We start from the raw sequence: 15,398 nt of genomic DNA on the forward strand, positions 1-15,398 counted from the left end.
ATTGACAATGCCCCTACTGTACTTGGTGACAGTGAGTTCCACTCTGCAATAGTTCTAGGAAAGAATGAATTCTTGAACACCTCAATCCTTGGTTGATAACTCTGGTACTTGAATGCATGGCTATTTCTTGTTCTCTTCTGGGCTGGTATTAGGTACTTAGTAGTTGGGACATCCACCAGTTTATTAGTCATTTTGTACATCATGCATAGTCTGGACATCTTTCTTCTGTCTTCCAGTGAGGTCCACTGTAGGTTTCTTTTCATTTCCGTGACACTACCACCTCCTACATAGTTGTTCATAAAGAATCTTGCAGCTTGATTCTGTACCCTTTCCAGTTTGTCTTTGTCTTTCTTTGTATATGGATCCCATACTGTCGCAGCATATTCTAGGTTCGGTCTTACAAGTGACGTGTATGCAAGTGATTTCACTCAAGTTGGACATGCTCACAGATTACGTTTAATCACTCTCAATGTCTGTTTCGCCTTAGTCAATCAATGCGCCTGCAGATGTCATCCATAAAATTAAATCAGTGTGGCCTTGCAAGAGAACTAGGCAGAACACTCTGGCCAATATCTTTTCTGTGGAGGGTGGACATAATGAAACATCGCTCCATCACAATCAACAGCTGCTGGGAGTCTTCTCCACAAGGTGAGTGTGTCCATGTGCCCCGGCCAGTTAGGCAGCTGCATCCTGGTCACACAGCGGAAGTGTTCACCCAGATTGAGCTGAAACTCTCTGGACGTGGACTGTCCCCAGGGATTGGACGACAGAGTCTCTCCGAACAGTTCTCCCACATGGATGATGGCGTCTCCTTTGTAATGGTTCAGACAGTCGGTAGACAATGTGGAGGACTCTGTAAAAAAAAGTGTGTAAAACATTGAAATGAAAACTAACGGCAAATCAGGTTCGAGCAACTGGATAGCAGATTAAGAGGCTGTAAAAGAACATTGCTGGTATTAAACTAGTAGTACATGTACATTTGTATGAACATCAGAAGGAAATTTACATGAAAAAGATTTGTAGCTTTGTGTTGTGATAGTCAACATAAAAGAACTCATGTAATACATTTTGTACATGCGTCTAAGCAATACATGTATAACAAATGTTTGTGCAGTTATCAGTCAATAATGACTCACATAGACTCACCATCTGCATCTGGCCATGCCAAAAACAGCACTCGTTCGCCATGTGACACTAAGACTTCTGGTCCTCCTTTCTTAAATCAAGTAATGGAAAAAGTTTTTTTTTTTAAAAAGCATATGAAGGTTTGCAAAGAAGTGCACTAACAACTATGAGGTCTTTAAATTAATTGGAGGACTTCTAAAAATCCATGTAAATTTTTTTCTATTCTCTCAACTTAAGTATGGTTCTCGTTTGCTGCACGATATGCCATGTAGAGCTAATAAATGTTTGTTGTACTGTACTAGGTTCAAATATACCTGTGTGTATAGAAAAGGATTTCAAGTTTCTTACTTTAACATCGATATAACGCAGACCCTCTGGATACAGTTCATTAGAATCGAATGCTAGGACGTCACACCCTGTCTGTTGGAGGAGAAATTCCCAGTAGCCCACACCCTACAAGAGGATTAAACAAAGTAAATTTCTATTATATCAGCACTTTACTGTAGATATAGTAGTCTAAGATCACTTCAGTCAGGTAGGAAGAAACCCTTCCAGTTGAGGCCGCTCATCCATTCACCAAATCGTCATTGGCGCAGACAGATACAGTGCAGTTCAGTAGATCACTCCTACCCTCCCCTGAGTGTAACTTATACTGTAGTGATTGAGTCACTGGAAAGTAGGGCATCCCTGCAAAAGGGTTTTCCAAGGGTTTCCAGGAACTTCACTAAGTAGGACTGTGGGCACAGATGTGTGTCAGAAAAATTCCAGGGCTGTGAGACATTCCTATGGACATTCCATGCCTGTGGACAAACTTCCTGTACCTAGAATTCTTTCAAACTGCACACTGTACTATTAGGCTCCCCCAGAGGCGTCGCCAAAAAAAAACGTAGAAAAAAAAAAACCAGCGGAAGCCTAACAATTGCTCGTGTGTTACAAATCACGTTACCGCTCCAACAGATACAAGCGGACGCTTCAACCCAACGATGAGATCTAAAGCCTGTCGACTCGGAACCGAGAACGCGAACAGGAGTTGCAAGTTGAGCGGCGAAGTGCGATCGTCGCGGTCTCGGTTCCATCTTGTTAGGGCTTCCCTCTCCTTCTCATCCAAGCTAGGGTCCGAAAATCTGTGTGCGCTGGGATTCTGTGCCATTTTGGCTTGGTAGAACCTGAGATAAAGATTTTCCCCTCCACTTTTCCGACTTGCTATCGAATCCAGTTTTGAAAAGTCTGCGTTTTCCGCCATGTTGATGTGAAAGAATACACTAAATGCAGGGGAGAAAAATTTTATCTTCATGATCTTGACTATGATAACATATCTGATACTTTGACAAGTAATAATCTTATTCCAAGTACTTATATAGTGTTTTAAAGTATAGTTTATGGTATCTGTGTTTCGATTGAACGTATTATATTTCTAGCTTTTACTGCCCCCCTCCCCAAGTAAAGTGTAGTGCGCTGATTATATTTTCCCACTAGGCTGTGCGAAAAAGAAGACCACCAGGAAAGCGTGAAAAATGGCGTCCCGAACGTTTGGACAAAAACCGGCTTCATTCGCGTTGGAGGATGGCGGGGAGAAGTACATGATAGGCTCGGAGGTAAGCTACTGTTATAGAATAAGTATTAACTCGGCGAAAAGGAGCGATCTTTTGTTGTTTTGGCACGCGAGCTGTAGTGCCAGAAAAGCCTTTGTTCTGAAGGGGGAGGGGGGCGAATGTTTTTGCTTTCAGATCACGTTTTAGTTTCAGCTTCCATTCCGCTTGTAAAAGACTCAAAATCGGAGGCAATTTTCATATTTCAGTGAAGGGCACATTTTGAGGTTTTCAAATGTCAAAACTCTTGGAATACTAGTACATGTATTTCACATTTTTATTGGTGAGGATACCCACCTTAAAAAGAATCACCCATATTTTGTAATTTATGGCTTATGTATAAATTATGCTTGTCTAAACATGACTGCCATCCTAGTAAACCAACCTACACGAATTCTATGTGAGCACATTTAGATCTACGCCACACTACAGCATACTAAAGAAATTGCCAACAAGTAAGGCCACAACCTCTAGCTCTAGACTCACCATTTTATGGCAAATTATTTTTTACACACTGTCGTAAGTGGCAGGCCACAAGAGGCACTTTCACGCTGCCAGTCTAAGACCCCAGCACTCCAAATTTGGCTGGCAACTTTTACAAACATTTAACTTAAACGTCTGTAATTGCTTGCAGCCAGTTTATACTGTTTATACTTATACTGGTGAGAAATTTCCTTTTAGCGAGCCCATTTGGATCTTAAACTAAAAGTTAAAGTTGATGTAGCCTGGAGTATTACATGTAAATTCTGCCCTGTTGCTGTCCAGGTTGGTAACTACCTGCGGATGTTCCGGGGATCGCTCTACAAGAAGTATCCATCGCTATGGAGACGACTGGCCACCATTGATGAGAGAAAAAGAATCGCAGAAGTTCTCAGTAAGTTCAGAAAAAAAACATGTATGTTCCTGTATCATTGGTCTCACTTACTACTATGCATATCATAAGTCTACATGTTTCATTTTTTTGTCAAGTCAAGATTGTCCCTTAATTTTTTTTGTCACATGTCATTTTCATGTAAAAGATTTTCAAGTGTTTGCTTAAACTTAAAAGAAGATTTTATTCCTTCCAAATCCAAAAGGTTGTTTTTTGCCAAAACAATCTAAACCAATCCACAATCTTGTACAGTCTTTTTATACGTTCACAGCCCTTAATCATAGGAAGATAGATCTCCAAAAGTAGTCCAAATTTTTTTCTTGGTTCACTGGTTCTTCAAAAGTTACATTTTCCCTGTCCAGTTTGATATTTTTGACGACATAGAAATGTGTGGTGTGAGATTGAACCACACTTGCTCAGGACAGAGCATCCCTGGCTGTGTCCCCACATTCCCATGCATGTGTACACTGTTCATCATCATTGTGTCTAATTGTCCTTGTTGAATACAGCCCAAGCCCAACTTGAACAGGGAGCCAAAGTAGGCGTAGGTGTGTATGGAATTTCTTGTGGTCTCTCCTGCTGTTCCTCCAATCAGATGCAATCCCTCCAAATTAGCACCTAGCGTGGCTCAATTGGATTTTTAATAATCCTACTTTGATTTGACTTTTAATCCTCCATTTTCTTCCATTTTTTTCTAAATATTTAGGAGTTTTTTCCGTTTGGGTTTGAACTCATAAGAACTCCTGTTTTCTTTGGTTTTAACCTTAATTCCACTGTGAGGTCTAGTATTGTTTGTGTTTTGCAATTAACAAGAGTTTTGACTTTTCAAAATTCAATAATTTTGCTAATTACAAAAGGCTGATGTTAACACTGTGTTGACTGCTTGCGTTTTAGTGTACCCTCACAAATGTAGTAGATTGCTTACTTGGAAGCAATTGGAAACTTCAATCCCATAACATCCCGCTAAAACATTTTAGAAAATTAAGTCTCTACAGTAGGTGTGTCTGTCACTGTGTGTTACTGTGTTTTGTGTTTTAGTCATGTTTGTTCTTTACATTTGGTGATTTCAAACAATTGCGTTAGAACACACTCATTTGTATCTGTGTCAATCTGTTGTCACATACGTGTACTCGTTATTATCATCCTGGTTATGCTATCCGAGAGCGAGACGTTTAACCAATTTTTTGTCTTTGCTATTAATAAAGCTTTTTCAAATGTGTAGATGCTCAATGCTATATTAGACTAGCTACACTCACTCACAGACTAGCTACAGCACAGATAAGTCAACTGATGCACCTTGGGACATTTTACACCTACAGTGGTGTTCTGCCTTTTGAAGTTGCACATATAAAAAACTAGTAACTATGTTTTTACCTTGCTTTGCAAAAGAAGTACAAGAGATGTATGTTTTAACTTAAGTTCCCTAACATGTCATCCATTTTTATTTCCATACTTAAAAGAAACAATCTTATTAAAAGTATGAGAAATGAGACACCTGGTAAGTATATGATTGTAATTGTATTTCATTGAGAAAAAAATTACTCATATGACAAGACATTGTGGCTGCCTGATGAAAACTTAAAGGGAAAAGATAGGAGGATAATATCAGACTCAGAGAATGGACCAGTATGACGCTAAGAGAAATGTTAAGAGGAACAGAATACCAAGAGGGATGGAGAAAGCAGAATCAAATCTGTGGTGCTCCAACGGTCAAACAATTAGACTCAGGAACAGATGAGATGATGACATCATGATTGAGGGGCTAGCGTGCAGACTGCCCTGGGCCAGAGATGCTGTAACCGATGAGTTCTCTGTTCCAGGTGACTCTGGTCACACCAGCCTGGCGACGAACATCACCCTACTGAGAGCTCTGGAGGTTGAGGACATCCTGGAGGGGAACGATGAGAAGTACAAGGCCGTGTCACTCAACACTGAGCCCATACAGATCAAGTCAGTCTCCTGCTTTCTATATCTTTCCATATCTTTATATGCCAATTATTGTCCGTAAAATGTAACTGAAGTATTGCCTTAGCAGGCCAGATTTTCCAAAATCTCCAAAAGTTTCCGAATCTTTAAATTGGTTCACTGGTTCTTCAAAAAGTTTTTTTACAGATCAGTTTTTGGCACAGAACAACGTACAAGTCATGTATATTGATGTTGCTGTAGAGGGAGAGTGGTATTTTGCCATTGTAATGATTGGGGCTAGAAAAGAGCCTAGTAGTATGCTGCAAAGCTCTCAAGAGGAAGTGAGAGATGATTGGAACAACGACATCTAAAGTTACTGCTGTGTTTTCCCCTTCAGAGATTCCAAGCCGAAGCGGAGTAACTGGGTGCCGGCCCTGCCCAACAGTTCTCACCACCTGGACGCTGTGCCCTGCTCAACTCCAGTCAACAGACACAGGATCGCCACCAAGAAGATACGAACCTTCCCTCTGGTGTAAGTACATTAGGCCAAGAGTGGGCTGAAACGATGACTGACAGACCTGAAGTCAGCTGTACATTCAGGTCTAACCCTTACAATGTGCCAGGTGTAAACTGTGCCGGGCAGTATAGAAACATGTCAACTTTCAGACTGTATGATTTGGATCATGAAGTTTTTCCAGTTTGTGTATAAATGCACCAAATTATGCAATTGGCTTTTGGTAGGAGTCGGCTACAGTTCAGTACTGTTGGCCTCTGCAAAGTGCGATTTCACAAGCCAAAATGCATACAAAATTTTTGTTTTTAAATATTTAGCAGTTTGTAACTCAAACATTCTTGTTTTCAATATTTGTAAAGTGCACCCTACAAACGTAGTCTCACAGTTATCTTAAAGTTTGAAACATATCTGGATCCCAATCTGTCCAGGTTTGATGACCATGATCCGTCGATCATCCATGAGAACGCGGCCCAGCCTGAGGTGCTGATCCCCATCAGACTGGACATGGAGATAGACGGGCACAAACTCAGGGACACCTTCACATGGAACAAGAACGGTTCGTCTTACAAGAGCAGCAACTCTATTATATATGGAGCACATGCAGGCTCATAGGGGCGTATAGCTATCTACATTCTGTGCATGTTAGAGACACATTCAACATAAATGATTTGCCTTAAACTTGTGCATTCTGGTCACTTTAAAAAAAACAGCAGACTGAAACTGGAAGTGTGAATAAGTTTTCAGTATCATCTCTTGTTGCATAACTAGTGTCTTAAAATGCCAATTAAAAGAACAAGCTTCTGTTTTTACTGTGGCATCTTTAATTTTCAACCATGTGTTGATGACAAGGGGCTTGAAATTAAACTTAAAGGAATATTTTAGTGATAGGAAGCAGGTTTACATGTAGTTGTTTGGCAACATCACATGTCACAGGTTTCCCTTCCACAGAACAAATCATCACCCCAGAGCAGTTTGCAGAGATCCTGTGTGATGACTTGGAGCTGCCGTCTCTGTCCTTTGTCCCTGCCATAGCTCAGGCCATCAAGACTCAGATAGAAGCTTACCCTACAGATAACATCCTGGAGGAACAGATGGACCAAAGAGTCATTCTGAAGGTCTGGGCTAAGAATCTTTACATTTCCTACAAGTCTTAGGTGTAGGCTTTGTTTCCTTGTGCTTTCTTTTTTTACATCACTTACTTACATATCTTATGTTATCCTTTGCCTAATCTCTATCTACTTCTTGTTGTTGAACATCCATGTTGGAAACATATGAGGGGGTACTGGTATCTAGGCCAGTACCTCAGATATTTTCCGTGACTGATCTCTCTTTACATTGCCTCCATAGTTGAACATCCATGTTGGGAACATCTCTCTAGTGGACCAGTTTGAGTGGGACATGTCAGAGAAGGACAACAGTCCGGAAACCTTCGCGCTGAAGCTCTGCACGGAGCTGGGTCTTGGCGGGGAGTTTGTCACGGCCATTGCGTACAGCATCCGAGGACAGCTCAGCTGGCACCAGAGAACATACGCTTTCAGGTACCTGTCAGCAGAATCATCCAGCAAGGGCAATTTAATTTTCAAAGTCATAGTTTTGTGTGCAGAGCCTCACCAATGTGATTTTTTGGTCATTGGATTGTGTAAAGAAATAATTCTGAAGCAGAATATCAATATGATTATGAAACATGTCTGAGGGGATAGTTGACACACACAGTTTTGAGGATTGAATATATTCTGATTCAATCTTTCCTCCCAGTCCTGTTTTATTTTATCTTCCTTGATTCTTACATTGAAATGTCCAACAACCAAAAAAATATGTTGGCGTGGCATTAAAGAAACACAAAGGGATTTTTATTTTTTTTGCAGAGAGGGTAGTTTTTTCTACTAGCAACATTGCCCTTTGTTTATGGAACTTGCTGTCTTTGTACTTATGCAAACTGTAGTTTAGCAATTATCTGGTAGAGGGCACTTCTGGACTTGTATGAGAGAAAAATACTGCTGTCTTGGTGGAGGTTTAAATGTAAGGTATTCATGCACTTAACACTAACATCCTAACCACTGCACATATCGACCCCTTGGCATGTTTGACTGTAGTACTAGTAGCTGTGGTGTTTTCCTTTCCAGTAGAGTTTCCAATGTCCTTTTCAGCAGCAGTTGATAGAGGTTAAGATTTGTTGCTGTGTTTTGAATGTTTTGAAAGTGGGGACATTTGATTTACATTACAACAATACCTACGTATACTGTAGTCCTCATGTGCACACACATATATATATACACACGTGCACACACACATGCATATATAGTACACAAAGGCACTACACATAGTACACATAAACACTAACATACAGACACTCATCCATACAGACACACAGACACTCATCCATACATACAAAGATATATTCACACATACACATACTTAGGCAGATACACATACACGCACATACAGACACTCATGCATACACACATACACTCACACACAGAAGCACTCTCACACCCAAGTACAGAGGCATTCTTACACAAAAAAACAGGTGTCCCACACAAACATACAGGCACATTTTACTGCAACTGCTGGGTGAATTTTACTTTGCAGTTTGTAATTAAATTAGCATCTGCTTGTGTGGGCTCATCTTGTGGCTGTGCGATTTTTTCTTGTCGCTTTTTGGACATCCTTTCTTTCTTTTTTTCTTTGCACGCTTACTCTTCTTTTTGCTCAAATCTCCATGGAGGGGGCAAAGGTGACTATGGTGTTCCTTGTATACATCTTCTTCCTGCTCCAGTTCTGCAGGACCTTTAAAGGCATCCAATGCAATTTCAGGGCAGCAAAACAAGATTTTCAAAGTCAATTTTCTAGTCATTCTTTAGTCCGTATGTTAAAGATTTGATGTTGCTGAAGGAAAGTTTCGTATCATAGGCTAGTGCTATTGACGGTAGCAAAAAACAAAGGGACTCCCCACATAACTTTTTTGGGTTGTTTCAAATGCTTCAAGTAGGAAATGGCTTTGAAAATGTGCTAAGAAATGGCAGTAAATGTCAATATCAAACAGATTTCCTCATCCAGAATTAAAATTGCATTGGATGCCTTTAAAATGCTGAACTTCGGAAGTGATACTGTCATACTGATAATGATTCCTGTAAGTGTAACTTCTAAGATCTTATGAGGAAGAGATACAAAGAAACATGTGTTGTCCCCTTCAAATGTTGGCAGCCCAAACATCACCCTGTAATGACTAATGACATCTACTACTTCTATTTATACATTATTAGTATCATTCTGTTCTGCCTTGTGTTGTAGTGTCAAAGTGTCAGAGGACATTTCAAAAACTTTTTGTTCAACACAAGACTTTTGTGTACATAACATTTTAAATTGTGTACATAACATTTTAAATCTCTCTAACATGTTTTAGCTGTAACAGCTGTAAGGTTTCAAGTAAAATTTAGTGACAAATCATTCATGCAAAAAGCAGGTGTCTGTTGTACAACGTTTAAACATCTTGTTTTTCTCCCCCTGTTGCCTATGTGTCTTACAGTGAGGCGCCGCTGCCGACAGTAGAAATTGCTGTGCGGAACCAGGGAGAAGCAGACCAGTGGTGCCCGTTCCTTGAGACTCTGACAGACGCAGAGATGGAGAAGAAGATACGTGACCAAGACAGAAACACGAGGTGGGTCATCTCTTTAGACACATGGAAAAGTGTTTGTGAAAGTGCTTTTGGTCCAGTTTACATGTAGCTACCGAAGAGCTATTCTTCCACTGGTCATGACAAAAGTCAGAAGCTTTGTACAGTATATACAGGTTTATTGTGCCAGGGAAATTCCCCTAGCTCTTTTCAGCAAGCACATTGCACAGTAGACCATGGCTTAGAATTCCCGTCCTAAGGACTGCAAAGTGTGCATGTTGGGTGAGCAACAACAGCCAGAATTCAAGCTGCCAACCTCTTAGTTCAGAGGCAGGGTTGCTAACCACTGGACTATGCACACTACCACCTGTACAATGTAGCTCAGTTTGGTTACTTACCAGTCATAACTAACAGTTTGATTTGATGAATCGTGACAACATGTTTGTTTTGCATTTCAGGAGAATGAGAAGACTTGCTAATACAGCACCATCCTGGTAGGGACACAACTGAGCTGGTAGGGTGGGAGGGAAAAAGAAGAGAAGACAGCATATTTGGAGCTACTCTGAGGGACCACTTTGAAGTACATACTTGTACCATGTATCAATCATGGAACAGTTGTTACTGTTAATATACACTATAATAACTCTAATGACTGTCAAAGTGCTGTAAAGTTGTAAACCTTGTGGTAAAAAGTGATCACGTAGTTACATGTAACATTAGAACCTGTAAGTAGGAGTTTTGAGAATTAAAAACGGAAACAAAGTCATTGATTGTAAGCATCGTCTTTGTTATACACTAGTAAACTCTAGGACAGAGGAAGTGTTAGTGATTTTCCAGGGTGTTTAACCTGCCATTGATACTTACTAACGTGGGTGCACCCACACTGACATCAGAGAACTGCCCAATTCTCCAAGGACTGTGTGTGGGTTGAAGTGCAAACTCCATCAGCCAGCTACAGTAAAACTCCCAAACAGATGACTCTGAATTTGGCAGATTTCTGCCATTTTCTCAGCCTACAAAACAGTCTGACAGACACTAAAATCAATATGTTACCACCACAAAATCCTTTCTTTGTTGAGTGAGTGTAGATTGAAATCAATTGTGATCATTGAAGTGAAACCCACCTTACTTCCACTAGCTCTCGATATTAACACTTGCATAAAATTTGATACCTACTTTCTACATTACACAATTGGTTGATTGCTTCAGTACAGTATGATAATACCATGCCACAAGGTGTCTGACCTATGAATACACCAGAACAATGGAACATCTGCTTCTCCTGATATCCCCTCTCTGTGCTTTCACTTGTTTTGTCAACATTTGCCCAAGTTATCATTATCTGCTCTGTAACTGCCACTGTAGCATTGAGAGATGGCATCCTGGTCCTGATACAGGAGACAACATGTTTTGGGTAAACCTTGTCAATTGGCGGGACCTTTGTTTACTGTTATGATATTGGACGACACGATACCCTAACCTTATGAAAGTTTTAATGATAGTAGTTTTATTTGCAAGTTCATGCCCAAGGGCTAATTGCAACATGAAACATTGTATAGAATAGAGTAAAAAGACTGCAAGTTATGGGGACAAGTAGAACAAGTGACTGTTCTAAGAACTGCTATTGAATACAATCAACGCTTTTGGGGTTTGTGTTATATTTCCATGTAGTAATCTCTGGAATATTAGATGCAGTATCAACAGTTTCCATGTGACTACAGTAGTTACATTTTTGTAAAATGCTTTTATAGAAAACACAATACTGGTTGACAGAGTTCCCCTGGTCACTCTTTTTTTCCCAACATCTCTTCCCTGGATCGCTCTAAAACACGAAAGAGTCCGCTTTGTCTTTTTAGTGATGCAAATTTACTCCAAAACATTATCTCAGTATTTCATATGTCATAAGAACAGGGATTTCTAAGAAATTGACATGAAAATCCTCAAGTTGAGATTTGGCAGCTAGTCTTGCCCAACCAAGTCGCGTTGGGAATTAACATCCGCCTTTCTGAGAAAGAGAAGAGTCATAATAAAACTGTAATCTACAGAGAATGCATATATACGCGTCTGAAATGTCTTTTCATAGAAATTGTTTCCCCTGAGTATTGTGGTATTACTTCCGTCATATCCCGTTCCAAACAAATACATTTGTAGTGTCTATGGTTGTGTGAATATGTGCGTGTATGCGTGCCGACTGGCTTTTAGTTACGCCACAAAGCTTAAGACATGTAAATGGACATAGACTTTGTAAAAAAAAAATCGAAGAACCATGAAGGTATATTTGAGCTTACCTGTTCGTCACAAAGACATGCCATGCCAGTGAATGGACGTAGACTTCGTAAAAAAAGAGAAGAATCATGAAGGTATATTTAAGCTAGCCCGTTCGCCACAAAGACATGCTATGCTAGTGAATATACGTAGGATTCGTAGAAAAACGGGAAGAATAATGAAGAATCAGTTTAGGATTCAGTTTTTACGTGGTCTTTGTATCAAACTACGATTATCTTACAAGACTGACTGTGACTTTGCGTCTACACGTGTGACAGGTGAATTTCTGTACACTCAAGAAGCACAACGAACCGCAACCGCCGCTGCTAAACTTGGCTGTGTAAGTTAAGAGCGTGTTTCGCTGCTAGCGGCGCACAAAAGGCTGCCGAACACCGCTCAGGACACGAAATGGTGCGTGAAGACCCACTCCGCGTCAACCCGAGTGAAAACAGCCATCGATTGTGGAAGTCGAGAGTTGTATACATAGTTGGTGTGCTGGTTATGTCGGTTAACGTTTGCCTTAGAGTGTACAGTACTACTGTCATCCCAAAACAAATCGTTTTGGTGATTGCAAGACAGTACATACGTATTGAATTGACGAGACAGTGTCAAATACGCAAGGCAGCATCCATTTGCCACCCGAAAAAAACATGTAACAGCACAAAATAGAAATCTCAATGAAAACGCATAAACTTGAACACGTCAAAAATAAGAGCCTAAATTTCTGCTTAGAGCGTACATATGTAAAGTACTGAAATTTAGCCTATTGAGAGTTGCGACTTAACAGGGCAGTCAAAGAATTTCATAGAACGACCGAATATTGTTTTACATTTTGTATCACTTGTCGCAATATTTATTCCAATTATAAAATCAAAGCGATCAAGGGTCGCAGAGTTTTGGTCGCTGAGCGATCGCCGTGTAGTGGGAAAAGGGATCTGAGTAGTAGCACTACGGGAAACTTGTCCTGAGCAGGTTTGGATCGTTCCCGAGTGACTTGGCACGTTCCCTAATTGGCGCTCCTCTTACCGCGCTGAGTGCCACTCTCCCCGCCTCTCCTGCCGCAGTCTTCAACTTGAAGAGTCTCGGCAGGGGGGCTGGCTGAGAGGGCACCGCACCGCGGATCTAGCCTAGAGGCCAGGCGTCTTACTCTGCAAGCAGAGGCTTTGGCTTAGACATATTTTTGAGCGATTTATCAGGCTTTCTTTTTTTTTTCACCGGTGTCGCCAAGCCAAACTAGGTGGCGTATTGGATGCTGTCTTGTAGCCACCAAAAGATCTGTTTGTAGATACAGGCTAGTAACTTTACGCCCGCTTCCAATGGTCCCTGCTGTCCAGCCCTGAGTCCAGTCTTGTTGGGGGGGAGCGGCGATCGTTGGAGGCCAAACAAGACTGGACAACATGCTATCACGGCTAGGACTAATGACGTAACTGACAGAAGGGTTTTCAACACTTTCCTTAAAAAGCCGGAACCGTCTTCGTGGAAGGACAATTTCTATTGAGCTGAGTTAATGCCATGTCCTTTCATTGCCACGTCTGTTGACTGACGAAAATGACGGACGCTTTCAGATTGTGCAAACCTTTTGTAATCAGTCTAAGTGGCTGCTGAGAACTAAAAAGGCATCAAAGCGAACTGCAGTTCAATCAAGAGGAGGACGTTCCTAAGCTACTGATATCCTGAAAATTTTTCAGCCTGCCAAACTGAAAGATCAATTTGAAGTCAATCCGAAGTTTGATTCTCTCATACTATTAATCCGCTGCCGTGTATACAATGAAATGATTTTGTGGTAAGTGCATTTGAAGTACAAATGTAATAGCGCCACAGCATAGAACTCTGGTACCTTTTCAATAAAGTGAGCGTTACAAGGCAACTACATACAGGGACATGGGAATATAAATTACATTAAAATAATAAAATTTACCTTCACCTTCCTAAAATATCCCATATCAACATTAATATTAAATTATTAATACTTTGTGTTTAATTGATGTCTTTTGTTTGTGTTGTACGGATTTACAACGTAAATGAACGATTTGGGAAGTCATAAATCAACAAGTGGTTGAGAAGTAAACATAACCAACACCTCTTACGTTAGCGTAGAACGGACGTAAACAGTCAAAGGCCATAAAACTATCCCTTTATTTCTGCAATCTTTATTAATGGCTTTAGGATATTGCTATCAATACTAATATTTGTGTCGTAATCATAAATGTCGTTTTTACGGCCAATATATACCCACGTAAACACTGCTGATTTTTACATATACACAACTGTACATGTGTATCGTGCACCATATGATGCATTGAAAGCCTATATGTTGTAACGTTGATCCCAATACGTGTCAGTCCATAGTTGATTTACTGCATCAGAGCACAAGAGAACTAGTATCGTATCCAGAACAGTGCCTACAATGTATCTATACCTCTGTGCCTGAATGGGTTAGTCTGGGGCATAGTTCTCGATAGTCTCCACGTAGATTTGCCAGGGCACGGTTCTAGATACGCATAGACTATCCAGAACTGTGCCTGAGCATGATTCTGGGTAAAGCATGGTTCTTGATACGACAGTACTCTGTGCTTCTAGTACCCCCTTCATGCTACACGTAGCTAGTCGCCCAAACAAAATGTTTAACTTTTCAAGCTTTAAAAAAACAGATGCGACATTGGAAAAATGGTTGGTGTTTATGTCAATAGTGAAGGTTGCTATATAATTTGTCATTTGAAGGAGAAAAACTAGTCGATTACAACATTTTTACCTGTAATAAACAGCTGTCAAATCATGAGAACCAGACACTGTTCGTATCAATTGTCATTGTCATTCTTGTGGGACGACAATAGCTGCAATTCCTGACTGTTAACAACGGTGGAAAAATGAAAACGCGCTGCTCAGAAAAAAGCTTTGAAGTCTCGGCGCAAAGCATGAAACAAGACAAGAGGGCAAAAATAACATCACCACGTCGCTACCCAACGAGGAACCACTCAAGGCAAACTTCTGGCACGGTTTTTTGTTGTGAGAACAAAATCCCGTTTTTGAGATCGTCAATGGATAGTCATGGGTCAGCGGGTCGCCATGGCAACGTAGGGGTCAATGGGGGCCACGGTGACGACATCTGTTTTCGGGGACAATCGTCGCCTGAGGGCCCGAAGAACATCTCTCCGCGACTTTCCCACGAACTTGGACAAGTTTCTGGCGAGACAAATAAAAACGGACGTTTTGGCTCCGGTTTCCCCGGCGGCTCGATTACCGACAATTGCTGGCAGCTATGCCTGGTCGATACCCGATCGCTGCTCTCACAGGCGAGTGGACGGGATCCGGTGGCAGTGTACATAGTGCTCATAATCCTGGCGAAATCCGCGCGACGACCAGCGGGGTTGAACGGGAGGCTTAGTGCGAGCGCGGCCATTTCAGCGGGGACACCGCACGCCTGAGCTACAAATCCGACTTAACCGTGCCTTTATGCGGCTCTCTTGAGTAGCGGGACAACTTGTGGCGTTTCTGTGTTGGGTTTTTAACGCGATC

The 15,398-nt window shown here is 41.1% G+C and overlaps 2 protein-coding genes across 6 annotated transcripts in view; one reads left to right on the forward strand and one right to left on the reverse strand.

The window, feature by feature from the left end:
• The window catches only part of LOC109463453 (SWI/SNF-related matrix-associated actin-dependent regulator of chromatin subfamily B member 1-like), an 11,537-nt gene extending 1,288 nt beyond the window's left edge, over positions 1-10,249 (forward strand). The window contains exons 1-10 of one of the 4 annotated variants that reach the window (XM_019760280.1): positions 2,602-2,720; positions 3,480-3,588; positions 4,095-4,133; positions 5,406-5,535; positions 5,888-6,022; positions 6,433-6,560; positions 6,953-7,119; positions 7,352-7,542; positions 9,531-9,662; positions 10,076-10,245. In XM_019760280.1, the coding sequence (XP_019615839.1) occupies positions 2,640-2,720; positions 3,480-3,588; positions 4,095-4,133; positions 5,406-5,535; positions 5,888-6,022; positions 6,433-6,560; positions 6,953-7,119; positions 7,352-7,542; positions 9,531-9,662; positions 10,076-10,115 (1,152 nt within the window). In that variant the 5' untranslated portion in view covers positions 2,602-2,639 and the 3' untranslated portion in view covers positions 10,116-10,245. Of the gene's footprint in view, positions 1-2,601; positions 2,721-3,479; positions 3,589-4,094; positions 4,134-5,405; positions 5,536-5,887; positions 6,023-6,432; positions 6,561-6,952; positions 7,120-7,351; positions 7,543-9,530; positions 9,663-10,075 lie in introns of those variants that run through there. The other 3 variants (XM_019760288.1, XM_019760296.1, XM_019760305.1) reach the window with 3 other exon arrangements.
• LOC109463529 lies at positions 353-2,441 on the reverse strand. Of its 2 annotated transcripts, none has more exons than XM_019760373.1 (4): positions 2,072-2,441; positions 1,474-1,578; positions 1,147-1,216; positions 353-853 (listed from the first exon to the last, which is right to left on the reverse strand). In XM_019760373.1, exons 1-4 carry the CDS (start codon positions 2,417-2,419, stop codon positions 549-551), a joined length of 828 nt encoding a protein of 275 aa, XP_019615932.1. In that variant the 5' UTR covers positions 2,420-2,441; the 3' UTR covers positions 353-548. The 2 variants fall into 2 exon arrangements, with proteins under 2 accessions (XP_019615932.1, XP_019615940.1); XM_019760381.1 differs by having other exon boundaries at positions 602-853; positions 1,137-1,216.
• Positions 10,250-15,398: the final 5,149 nt, after the last annotated feature.

This window comes from Branchiostoma belcheri, unplaced genomic scaffold (assembly GCF_001625305.1).
Source record: "Branchiostoma belcheri isolate BF01 breed outbred unplaced genomic scaffold, Haploidv18h27 scaffold1, whole genome shotgun sequence".
NCBI lineage: Eukaryota > Metazoa > Chordata > Leptocardii > Amphioxiformes > Branchiostomatidae > Branchiostoma > Branchiostoma belcheri.

What these genes read in the sequence shown, in the direction of transcription:
- LOC109463529 (XM_019760373.1), bottom strand. Translation starts at nt 2,419, where the DNA reads ATGAAGATAAAATTTTTCTCCCCTGCATTTAGTGTATTCTTTCACATC. An exon ending in CGCTTGTATCTGTTGGAGCG is followed by an intron (nt 1,579 to 2,071) that starts GTAACGTGATTT and finishes ATCCTCTTGTAG; the next exon opens with GGTGTGGGCTACTGGGAATT. An exon ending in TGCGTTATATCGATGTTAAA is followed by an intron (nt 1,217 to 1,473) that starts GTAAGAAACTTG and finishes ACTTGATTTAAG; the next exon opens with AAAGGAGGACCAGAAGTCTT.